General features: G+C 58.9%; 4 protein-coding genes across 4 annotated transcripts; 1 reads left to right on the forward strand and 3 right to left on the reverse strand.

The window, feature by feature from the left end:
* Positions 1-27: 27 nt before the first annotated feature.
* Positions 28-339, forward strand: ETH_00032590 (uncharacterized protein; the record flags this gene model as incomplete). The annotated part of the gene is made up of 1 exon (XM_013379413.1): positions 28-339. A coding segment is annotated over one exon (312 nt), but the record flags the coding sequence as incomplete, so codon positions are not given.
* A 3,100-nt stretch (positions 340-3,439) lies between these two features.
* ETH_00032595 (uncharacterized protein) lies at positions 3,440-5,728 on the reverse strand (the record flags this gene model as incomplete). The annotated part of the gene is made up of 1 exon (XM_013379414.1): positions 3,440-5,728. One exon carries the CDS (start codon positions 5,726-5,728, stop codon positions 3,440-3,442), a length of 2,289 nt encoding a protein of 762 aa, XP_013234868.1.
* A 2,704-nt stretch (positions 5,729-8,432) lies between these two features.
* On the reverse strand, positions 8,433-9,026 carry ETH_00032600 (uncharacterized protein; the record flags this gene model as incomplete). Its single annotated transcript, XM_013379415.1, has 2 exons — positions 8,433-8,441; positions 8,619-9,026. The coding sequence occupies 2 exons, from the start codon at positions 9,024-9,026 to the stop codon at positions 8,433-8,435; spliced, it is 417 nt and encodes a 138-aa protein (XP_013234869.1).
* Positions 9,027-9,778: 752 nt separating this feature from the next.
* Positions 9,779-11,564, reverse strand: ETH_00032605 (uncharacterized protein; the record flags this gene model as incomplete). Its single annotated transcript, XM_013379416.1, has 4 exons — positions 9,779-9,933; positions 10,071-10,235; positions 10,441-10,570; positions 10,734-11,564. 4 exons carry the CDS (start codon positions 11,562-11,564, stop codon positions 9,779-9,781), a joined length of 1,281 nt encoding a protein of 426 aa, XP_013234870.1.
* Between the last annotated feature and the right edge of the window lie 304 nt (positions 11,565-11,868).

Consider the following 11,868-nt stretch of genomic DNA (forward strand, 5'->3'; position numbering starts at 1 on the left):
GAGCAGCAAGAGCTGCACGAGCTGCAGGAGCTGCACGAGCAGCGCGAGCAGCAGGAGCCGCAGGAACAGAAGGAACAGCACGAGCTTCACGAGCTGCAGGAGCCGCATGAGCGGCGAGAGCAGGATGTGCAGCAGGAGCAGCAAGAGCAGCACGAGCAGCAGGAGCAAGTGCATGAGCAGACAGAAGAGCAGGAGCAGCAAGAGCAGCAGGAACAGAATTACGAACAGGAAGAGGAGCAAGAGGAGAAAGAGAAGCTGGGGCAGGGAGAGAAGCTGGAGCAGCAGCAGGATGACGCAACTGTGGCAGCCCCACAAGAATGGCAGCAGCAGCAGCAGTAGCAGCAGCAAAAATAATAGCTGCATTTGTGAGACCAGCACAGTAGGATGCTGTACACAAGATATGAGCAGCAACAGTGGCAAGCCCAGGAAGACAAGGCGAGAGTTACAGCTGCAGCAACAGCAGCACCTGCTGTTGCAGCGCCAAAAGAAGAATTTGCTGCCGCAGCAACAGCTGCAGCAGCAACTGCAGCGGCAGCGATGCTAGGAATGCATGCAGCAGAGCTCACTTGAGGGAGGTATTAAGAAATGACAGGAGCAGCGGGACTTGTTCAAGAGGCCGCTATATGCAGGTCGATACGCAGCAGCACTGGCAGCGGATTTCGCTACGGACGAAGAAGAATAAGCAGCAAAAGAAGTAACACGAGCAGTTGCTGCAGCAGCAGCTGCTGCAGCAGCTGCCGCAGCAAAACAGGCAGTATAAGAGGGGATCCGGTAGACGGCAATTGTAGTACAAGTCAACAGTCTATTTTCGCGGGACGCATGCAGCAGCAGGTTGGTGCGCAGCAGGCGGCGCTGCAGCAGCAGCAATAAGAGCAGCAGCAGCAATTTCACTGCATCGGCGTTAATGGTGCTTCCGACGCGCGCGCATGTGGGTTTCAATCTTACGGAGTTTGCCGCTTTGAAACACTAGAGCATCCCCAGTTGGCTAGCTAGCCAGGTAGCTGCGTGACTAGCTAGCTGGCGAGCCAGCGGCATGGCTAGTTAGCTGCGTAGCTAGCTGGCAGGGTAGCTGCGTCGCTAGCTGGCAGGGTAGCTGCGTCGCTAGCCGGCAGGGTAGCTGCATGGCTAGCTAGCTGCGCGGCTAGCTATTGTGTCTAGCTAGCTGCGTGGCTCGCTAGCTGCGTGGCAAGCTGGCGAGGCAACGGCGTGGCTAGCTAGCTGCGCAGCTAGCTGGTCAAGTAGCTGCTGCTTTGGGGGTTTGTGCCTGTGTTGAAGTGGAAGCTGGGAATTCCCGCTCTGAAGGCGCTTGGCATTAGCGCAGAGGCGGGTGACAGGGGCGCTTTTCCTTGTATGTCTTTCCTGCTTTTTGCCTCTGGCCTTCTTTGTTTTTGTATATGACCCTCGGCGTTATTATATTTATTCTTTTGCTTTTCCCCACGCATGGGCTAGCTCGTGGGCAGCCCTTAAGGGGAGGGGCGGCGGTGTCAGGCGTCTGCAGCAGCAGCTGCTGCTGCAGTTCACGCTGCAGCTGCTGGAGCAGCAGCTGCAGCAGCTGCTGCTGCGGAAGGCCGCCCGCATGCAGGGAAAGCCAGTGGCAGAGAGACACAGCAGCAGCAGCGGCAGGGGCCCATTTACTTAAAGGGTGCCTCGCCGAGACCCAACGGCTTTCCTAGAGGGAGGCGCTTCAGTTTTTGCTTCAGTAACGAAGTAGGAGGGCATGGGCAGCAGCTAGCGACAGCTAGCTACAGCTAGATACAACTGGCTGCAGCTAGCTGCAGGTGGCCACAGCTAGCTACAGCTGGTTTCAGCTGGCTAGGCCTAGCTACAGGTAGCCATAGCGAGCTACAGCTAGCTACAGATAGCTACACGTAGCAACAGCTAGCTACAGATGGCTACGGCTAGCTACAGTTAGCTACACGCAGCCACGGTTAGCCACTAGCCTTTCTCTACAGCGCCAGCTAGAGCCTCAGCGACAACGAGTGCAGCAGCAGCACTCTAGCTGCTGCTGCCAGACTGGCTATGTCGAGGAGCTGGCAGCAACAGAGGCAGCAGCAGAAGCAGACGCAGCAGACCCGAAAAGGAAGCAGCGGAGGGCAAAGTTAGTTAGACAGGGGAATATATTTTAAGGCCCCAGGGCGGTGGTTATGAGATGAAGCAAGCCACTGCTGCTACTGCTGGTGAAGCTAGATCAGCCCAGCAGCAGCACACACACAACGGCCAATATTTCTGCTGTTGTGCAGCGCGGGGCCTCCAAGCTGCAGCTGTGCGCCTCGCAGCAGCTGCTGCAGCTGCTGCTGCTTCCGCTGGTGCTGCTGCTGAAACACCCGTGGAATGAGGAGGCCTAGAGCAAAGAGAGGACTCTGGGGTGGGGAAACTGGAAAGCCTCAATAAGAGGTGTTTAGAGATTAGTGCAAATGCGAAGCAGCTGCAAAGGCAGCTCTATGTGGAGCTGTGTCCTCTCTTGTGTCTTTCTGTGGCTGGAGCCCCTGTGCTTAGTGGGGTTGCATGCCTTCTGCAGCAGCCCTGCATGCAGCATCCATGCGCGCTGCAGCAGGACTGCACGAAAGCCCCGTGCATGCTGCAGCTGTCGAGGGCCAAAACTGCTTTGGGGATGCATGCGCATTGCATGCAGCATGCATGCAGCATGCATGTACCATGCGTTCAAGCTGCTCTGGGGCTGCATGCACGCTTCACGCGCGCTGCATGCGACTCGCCTTCAAGCCACAGCGCCACAGCGAAGTAGGGACGCTTATGGCTCCACAGAGAGACAAATGCAGCGACAGGGGCTAAAGAGGGATAGACAAGAGAAATCGGGGTAACACCCAGCAGCATCAGCAGCAGCATCAGCAGCAGCAGCAGCAGCAGCAACAGCGGCAGCAGCTGCAGCGGGAGGCTACAGAGGGACAGCCGCTCTGCAAGGCCTTTTCTGAGGCGGGTGTGGGTGTTTCCGGCAATCTAACAGGCTAAATGACTCTTTAACAATAAATACAGCACCCTAGCTAGCTAGCTAGCTAGCTAGCTCGCCAGCTAGCTATCTGACTGATATGCTATCTAGATGACCGCAGGTGCAGATTTAAAAGAGCGATAAGACTTGAATGAATGCATCGCTACTCGGGTACCTAGCTCGTCAGCTAGCTAGCTAGCTAGCCAGCTAGCTAATCTGCGCGGCTGTCACTGAGGGTGGAATATATAATGGCAAATGGGTTTCGCAAGCCGAACAGCTGAGGCGCAGTAGAGCCGAGCCATGCGCGGCTGTGCAGCTAGCTAGCTAGCTAGCTAGCTACTCAGCCAGGTGGCCAGCTGCCCCGCCAGCTAACTAGCTAGTAAGCTAGCTAGCTTGCTAGCAAGCCAGCTAGCTAGCTAGCTAACCAGCTGGGTGGGTAACCAGCTAGCTAGCTAGCTAGCTAGCTAGCTAGCTAGCTAGCTGCTGAGCTAGCTGTCAGCAGCCCGGGCCTATCCACGCGCCCAAAGAGCAGGGGCGCTGCTTCGCCCGAGACCTGGCGGGGGGCAAAGGAGGCAGAAAGAGCTGCCCCTCTTGCTGCTCCTGGAGGGCTGGAGCTGGGGGCCCCCTAAGCAGCAGCTGCTGGTGGACGGAGGCTGTTGACTGGAGCCACACGAACCACTCCTGCTGCTGCTGCTGCTGCACCTGCTGCTGCGGCAGGAGCTGCTGCGATAATTGGGGTGCGATTTCGGGGTGGGGGGATGCGAAAGCTTGCAGCGGCTGCTGCAGCCGCTGCTGCTGCTGCTGAAAAAAGAGAAGCTGCTGCTGCTGGTGCTGCTGCTGCTGTTGGTCTTGTGGAATGGAAGAATACACGGCGGTTGCCTGATGCATATGCTGGGCATATATTTGCCCCTCTTGGTGCTGCAGCTGCTGCAGTACCAGCTGCTGTTCCTGTTGCTGCTGCTGTCTGAGTTGCTGTTGTTGCGATTCGTGGTGCTGCTGCTGCTGAAGCGGCTCTTGGTGATGTTGTAGCATTCGCTGCTGCTGCAGTTCCTGCTGCTGCTGCTGTTGAAGCGCAGCCCTCCTAACCCTTGTAGCAAATGACTCAGGCGGGAGCATGGCTGCAACCTGTGCGGCAGTCGCTGTCTGGGGTTTCCCTGCTGCTGCTGCTGCTGTTGGTGTTGCTGTTGTTGTTGCTGCTGTTGTTGCTGCTGTTCCTGTAGCTGTTTTCGCTGTCGCTGCGGAAGGCAGCTCTGCGGCTGCTAACGACAGCCAGGGAGCGTCAGTAGCTTCAGTTAGCTCAAGTGCTGTGCTGTTCCTGCAGGCGGCCCATTCTTGCCTCTGCTGCTGCTGCTGCTGCTGCTGCTGCTGGTCCTTCTGTTCTAGCATCTGTTGCTGTTGCTGCTGCTGCTTCTGCGGCTGCAGCTGCTCCTCCGGCCGCAGCAGCTCCACAGCAGCGGCCTGCTGCCCCCGCAGCTTGCTGTTGGCTGGCCTGTAGGGCCTCCCCTGGGGCCCCGGCGACAGCGGGAGGTCCGCCACCTTCAAGGGGGGCCCCTTCGGGGCCCCCTGAGGCCCTTGCGGGGACACCTGGTAGGCCACAGGAGAGAACTGTGGGGCGAGGGCCCCACAGCCGTGGGGAGAAGCTGGGATCGACCGATCCCCAGTGAACGGCAGTTGCGTGTTGCCCTTGGGGGGGGGCCCCGCAGCAGCTGCTGCTTCGGCTGATGGGGGCCCCTCTGCAGCGCAGCTAGCAAGGGGCCCCTGAAGGGCCTCAGGGGCCTCCACGGGGACCCCAGACAGAAGCGGCGGCCGCCCGCGAGCACTGTCCGCTGCACCCCGAGAGGCAGCTGCAGCAGCTGCTGCAGGCGCGGCAGCAGCAGCAGCAGCAGTTGCGGCTGCAGGACCTGCAGCAGCAGCAGTAGCAGCAAGATCGGACCCAGAGGGGCTCGGCGAGGTCGCCCCTCGTACCCGCCCCTCCCCCTGGGCTAGGGGGCCCCCAGGGGGCTCCCCAGCCTGCTTCTCGTCGAGGCCCCACTGGGGCCCCCCATACTGCTTGCCCAGCAGTGTGCTACCCTCCCCCGAAAGAAAGACAGGCATGCCATCTTCATCACTCTCTGTCCAGCTCAGACTTGTGCTGAGGGGCACCCCATTACTTGGAGGGGAGGGGGCCCCCTCCTGGGATCCCCCACGGGCCCCTAGGGGGCCGCCTGCAGCTGCTGCTGCAGCAGCAGCTGCAGCAGCAGAGCCCACAGGGCGCCTCCTGGAGGGGCGAGGGGCCCCTGCATCCGCCTCAGATGCAGAGGTGGGGGCCCCCGGATCCTTCCTCGGGGCACCCCGCCTCGAGGCTCCATGCGCTGCGCTGCCCGTGGGGGCCCCCTGGCCGCTGTGTGCCCCGGCTTCGCAGAAAGGGACTTCTTGGGAATATCTCAAAGCTGTCTGGATCTCTTCTTTCCAGTCTCTGGCTTTGGGTCTATCAATGGGGGGGCCCCCCGCGGGGACCCCTCCGGGGTCCCGGGGGCCCCAGGCCCCCTCGGGCTCACCCGCATCGGGGGCGCCCCGCCTCTCTTGGGGGCCCCCAAGACCCTCAGCCTGGCCGCCAGAGTCCGGCTCCGGGGGGGCCCTCAGCTCCGCCTTGGCCCGCAGTAGCCACTCTAAGACGTGGGGCTCGGTCTTGTGTTTTTCTGGCTCATCAACATCTCGAGGCCGCCCCGGGGGGGGGCCCGGGAGGGAGCGGGGGGGGTGGGTAAAGGGGTAGGGGAACTGCAGCGGCTGGGACTGCCCCGCCATCAGCCAAGGGGCCCCCGGGGGCGGCTGGGGGGCCCTCAAGGCAAGCAGCAGCAGCAGCAGCAGCAGCGGCTGAGTTAGCGAAATCGATTCAAAAAGGGACAAATGCAAAGTCGCCGCGGCGCCGCCGAGAAGACCATCGCTTCGTTCAAACTGGAGGGGCTGCTGCTGCCGCACGTTCTGCTCCACTTGTTGCTGCTGCACTGCAGCGCTCGCTGCTGCTGCTGCTGCCGCTGCTGCTGCTGCTGCTGCTGCTGCTGCAAGAGCCAACCCAGCGACCACGCACGGGCAGGCCGACAAAGGACTATGGGGCTCTTTTTTTCTTTGAGAGTTTAAAAGCGCGGCAGCCAGAGAGCGGCAATAGAGGCCCCAAGAAGCAGCATGGGCCCCTCAGAAGGGGGCCTCCTTGGGAACGAAGAAGAGGGGAAGCGCGCAGCTGTTAAAGGCCCTACAGAGCCTACTGAAGTCCTTCTAGTGGCCAGACTCTCTACACGTTTAAATTTAAGGGTCAGGGCTGCATGCAAGTGCCCCTCGGCTGCTGTAGGCTCGCCGCTAGGCTGTGTTGTTGTTTCTCTCTGTGCTGGGGGGGAGCCTGCGGGCCCTCTTCTACCAGGAAAAAGAGAAGTGGCGCTCTTAGATGCACCTAAGGGAGTAAAAGATACCAAAAACGAGGGCTGGAGGCCCCAAATAAGCCAACAAGGAGGAGGCGACGCGCCCTAAGAGGCCCCCTCTCTAGCCGCCACCGCTACAGGGAACACGGCAGGCGAGCCGGGGCTCTCTAGGAACTGGAAGACGCTTGACGAGGTGCACAATGAGGTTAAACCGAAAGAACAATGGTCAAATTTACTCAAAAAAAGAGGAGGAGAGTCCACGGAGAGCACGAGGCCCTGGTCAGCGCCGTCTCAGCAGCAGCGGGCCAGACCCGAGGCGCAGCTGCAGGTGCGCTTGGGGCTTAGGGAGTCAGCCTGCTTTAGTTTTTGCTTTTTTCTGCATAAAAACTACCAAATCCCCTTAAAAACATGCGAAGGGGCAAATTAGCAAAAATATAGGCAAAATGGCCTTCTTTCTGCGCCCCCTCGGGCGCAGCGTGGGCTCGCGACCGCGGGCGCCACACAGCCAGCCGTTTTCATAAGCCCCTGCAGTCCCTCTCCTCCCCTAAATACTCAAAAGAATTAACTTCGTATTTAAATTTACGCTTTCTTTTGCTTTTTGCAAAAGCCAGGAAATATGCCCCTCGCTTAATCCCCGTGGCTTGCTGGCGGTCCGCGTCATGTAGCTGGGGCGCCGAGTCACTCCGAGCCTCCTGAGGGCTCGCATGCTCGCCGTGCATTCCCCTCTATTTTCTCGCCTCAAACGCTAAAGCTAGAAAGCAAAGAACAAATAAGTGTACAACAACTGCGAAGGACTGAAAAATTCCCTTAATCACCCGCCGTGCCGTCAGCTTTGCACCCCGAGCGCTGCCTCACGCCGCGCGCGGCGCCTGCACCGAAGCGGACCAATGGCCTATTCCGTAAGGCTATTCATAACGCGGTGAAACTTACCTAAAATTCACAGCCCCAAACATGTGGCGAGTCTCAAACCCCTAAACGCCCTAGAGAGGGCTCGTTACACCCAGAGAAGCGCCTGTGGGGCCTCGGTAGAGCGAGTGGATGCTGCCACCGCCGGCGGTGGCTCCCTGGAAGCTTCCTTTGCCGCTTCAGGCCCGTAGACTGCGCCAATAAGTGTTTAAAAAGCGCGCCTAGCTTGAGAGAGAACTCTCTCCCCGATCCACGGACGAACTGGCCGCTGGCTGGCCCACACTGCCGGGAAAAAGCCCATAGCGTGGGCACAAGAAATGCCCCTGCTGCTGCCAGCAGCTCTGCTGCAGCACAGGCAGCCACACTTTCGGGCAGAAACTGTGGGGCCCCTCAGAAACCTCGACTCTGGCTTCCTTTGGGCGCGTAGTCCCTGGCTTTTCCTCATCACAACAAGGGCTCCTGAAAACGTAGCGGCTTCCTGCTGCAGCAGCAGCACATACGCCCGACAGCCCCAGCCTGACATGTGCACACTGGTTCCAGTGTACGTACACCGCAGCGCGCTGCAACGCCCGGAAAGCAGCACCGGGGCCGTCGCAGCAGCACAAAGACACAGAGAGAGAGCTTCAGGCCAAGCGCTGTAGCGTCTTTGTTGCCGTTTCCTTCAAATGTAAAAGACACAAAAGATACAAAAGATGCAAAGTACACAAAAAAGGGCGGTTAGGGGCCAGACGTACGCTGCAGACCGCAGGCCTCGCGAAAAGGCAATGGGAAGCAGCAAAGCCCCAAGAGAGAACATGCTGCTGCTTCGGCTGCTCCAAAGCCGCAACGGAAGCACCGAAGTGCTGTTAAACTGTCCCCTCTCACGGGATGCCTCTTCGTCTCTTGGCACTTGTGCGGCCGTCGCTGCTGCTGCTGCTGCTGCTGCTGCTGCTGCTGCTGCTGTTGCTGCGATGGCACGGTGCTGCGCCGCCCTCCAAGGGGGGAGGCCAGGCAGGCGCCATAGACGGGCAATTGAGGTCCGGCCCCTAAACTGGAAATCTCACTAACAGTCTGCTTGCCCGGGGTGCTGCTTCCGACTATATTCGCTGTTTCCGAGCTGCTTGTCGTTGCTGCTGCTGCCCTGCTGCTGCTGCTGCTGTTGCTGCTGGCCCCAAGGCGACCCCCGCAGTACAGACAGCTTCCTGGGGAGCTCAAGAAAGCTGCAAAAACACCACAATGCGGCATAAATGTGCCTTGCTCCAGCACAGCAAGAACACCCCCAAAGTGGCAGAGCGTGCTTTGCTACAGCAGCAACAGCAACGGTAGCGCTCGCATGATCCGAAGGCTTTTCCTGCTGCTGCTGTTTCAGTCCGCGCTGCTGTTGCTGCGCTGCGCACCTGAGACCGCGTCGACTCGCCTGCTGCTGCAGGCAGCCGGTTGCCCCAGAAGTCTCCCTCTGCAAAGGCAGCAGCAGAAATGTCTGCCTCGAGCATATTCTTGGTAACAATTTGTCTCTGTAGCTTTGCTGCAGCTGCTGCTGTCGCTGCTGCTGCTGATCTGCTCGTGCGAATGCCGGTTCTGTTGATGGTCCTGTTACCGCTGCTACTCCTGCCGCTGCTGGTGCTACCGCTGCTGCTGCCGTTGGTACTACTGCTGCTGCTGTTGCTGCTCCTCATACTACTACTGCTACTTCTACTGCTGCCACTGCTGCTGCTGCTCACCTGTACACCCACCGCAGCCTTGCAGCTGGCCTGACGCTTCCCAGCACGACGGGCCTCAAACGACACCCGCACTGAAGGCACCATTGGTGCTTGCTGCTGTTGTTGTTGCTGTTGCTGCTGGTGCTGCTGTTGCTGCTGCAGAGAACGGCACTAAGTCGGACACAAAGGCAGCGCGGGCACCGGATGCGGTTTAGAATACTGTCTGCAAGCAAAAGAACAATCTGGCGCTGAACTCTAAACTCTAAACCCTAAACCCCAAATCCTTAGGCAGCATCTCGCGCCAAGCCCTAAATCCCATTCCAGCCAGATATTTCTAAAGACCTAAAATATATGCACAGGCATCACCAATCCCAAGAGCAAAGAAGAAATCTATTGAATTATTTTGGCCTTTTGGGCTCTAGAAGTGACCCTAAGGCAGCACAGATTCTAGAAGTGCTGCTGCGACAGAAGGCAAGAACACGTCTAGCCTTTGCATGCAGCAGCAAGCAGCAAGCAGCAGCAACAGCAAACAGCAGCAGCATGAAGAAACAACAGCCAGCAGGAGCACGAAGAAGCAGCAACCAGCAACAGCAGACAGCAAGCAGCAAGCACCAGCAGCAAGCTCAAGAAACAAGCAGTATAACGCAGGAAAGCAGCGACAGCTAAACATGAAGTCCAATGATCTGCTGCGAACCTGCAAAAAACTGAAAAGATTTAAACGAATCAATCTACTCCCCATTATCTCAACCATTTTTTGGTCCAACTAAGTCATCAAATCTTGATAAACGCCATTTTTAAAAGGTATTTAAAAGTGAACAACTCAAAAAAAAGCCAAACTGTTTCTACTGGATAAACCCCTAGGTTGAGGCCCCAAGCACAAACAGCTGCCCACCAAGAAAACCCTCTTCTTCTAACTCCAGCACTTCCGCAGCAGTCCCAAGAGGGGCCCCATCAATAAGCAGCTGGGGGGGCACTGGCCCGGCAGCCGCGCTTGTAGCAGCTGCTGCTGAAGCTGCAGCAGCAGCAGCACACAGCAACAGGTGGCACCGGAGTGTGCAGTGCAGCGGCGCAAGTTCAGCACCAGCAAATGCCCGGAGCACCAAACCCTCAGCAGCAAGCCCTTGTCCCCCAGAGCTAGGCCGTACTTACCCCTTTTGCTGGCCTTCCTACGGCCACGACTGGGCCCCCCCGGCTTCCCCCAGGGGCCCCCAGGCCCAGCAGCCTCGCTGGGGGGCCCCCCTGCGGCTTCGAGAGTCAGCAGCCGCTGTTGTTGGCGGAGACGGTCAAGGAGAAGCAAGTCGTGGGTGCCCAGAGCTGCAGCAAACCAGCAACGGACGCAGCAGCAGCAGATCGAGCTCAGCAAATGGTGCCCTCTTTGGCCCAGCCCCCTCCTTGACTATGAAGCACTCAAGGGCTCAGCAGCAAAGCAAGGAGGCCCCGGGGTCCCCTACAAGCTCAAGTGACCCGGGGGGCCCCTCCTAAGAGCTGCTGCTGTGCGGGGCAGCTCGCTGCGCTATACCCTGTGCAGCAGCCGCGTTGGTGTCTATAAACAAATAAGGAACTCCTTTGCAGTCCAGAAGTGCTGCTAGCCGCTGCGAGTCTCTGTGGGCCCTTCGGCTCACAGCGAGGGTATCTCCTATGAGCACCACCTGCAGGCAGGGCAAAAGCAAGTGACCCCAAAGGAATGCCAGCAGCAGTAGAAGCAGCAAAGCAAACTGCAGCAGTTGCAGCAGCAGCAGCAGCAGTAGCTGCAGCACCACCTCAGGGACAGCAGCAACCTGTGTGCACAGCAGCAGCGCACCAACCGCCCACCTCCGGCAAAGGGCTCTCGAAGAAAGCACTTGTAATGGCGTCGTTGCAGCCTTTGCTGCAGCTGCTGCTGTTCCTGCTGCTGTTGCTCCTGCCGTTGCTGCTGCAGCTGCTGCTTCGTTGGAGGGAAGCAGCGTGGAGGCTCGAAGTCGTGCTTGTGGCTACCACGTGGGAGGGAGCCGCTGCTTTTGCTGCTGCTGCAGGCAGTTCCTCTTTGCTGCCGCTGCCCCGACAAAAGGTAGCAGGAAGAGAGAATAGGCTCTTTATGCTGCTGTGTCTGCTATGTCCTGCAAATGGAATCTTGACTTGTGGTTGCTCCTGCTGCAGCTGCCTCTGTTGTTCTTGGTGTTGCTGCTCCTGCTGCTGCTGTTGCTGGCGCAAGTGCACGAGCTCGCGCAGGATTGCCTCCTGCAGCCGCAGCAAGTGCAGCAGAGGGACATCTGCTCCCGCCTGTGGTAACAGCAACCCCTGGGTATGTGGCCCTGCGCGGTGCAGCTCGAAGGTGGCTTTTAGCAGGCTGAGAGCTGCGTCCTCACAGGTTCGCTCTGTAGTGGCTGTCTGCTGCTGCTGCTGTCTTGAATGCTGCTGCTGCTGCTGCTGTTGCTGCTCTGGCTGCTGCTGCTGCTGTGCCTCCTCGTGCAGCCCGGTAGAGACTTTCTGCTGGTGCTGCAGCTCTGCATCTGGCACCTGGTGCTGCAGTCCACTGCTGCAACTGTCTGCTGACAGCCCAAGTTCGTCCGCAGGCGGTCGATTCTGCTGCTGCTGCAGCGGTGGCAGCTTATGGGAAGCTGCTGTTGCTACTGCGCCTCTTCTGTACGACTCCTTCTTGCCCATATTAGTCAGTCTTCGTGCCCAGTTAATGGGCAGCCGCAGCACATCCTTGAATGAAGCCGATTTGTTTAAAACGCCCTCACGATCGCATCCCTCATTCCCGCAGCCGCAGCGGCTGCTGCTGCTGCTGCTACTGCTACTGCTGCAGTTGCTTCTGTGGCAGCAGCAGGGGCTACTGCTGCTGTCGCTGCAGCCGTTGTTGCTGCTGAAGCTCTTGCTGCTCCATGCTCTCTCGACCTGGAGTGCATCCAGCCTAGCGCAAGCTTTGCCTGCATCCGGCAAACTGCGCACATACGGTGGCAACACA

The sequence above is a fragment of the Eimeria tenella genome, genomic scaffold (assembly GCF_000499545.2).
Source record: "Eimeria tenella Houghton genomic scaffold, Eth_scaff287, whole genome shotgun sequence".
Taxonomy (NCBI): Eukaryota; Apicomplexa; class Conoidasida; order Eucoccidiorida; family Eimeriidae; genus Eimeria; species Eimeria tenella.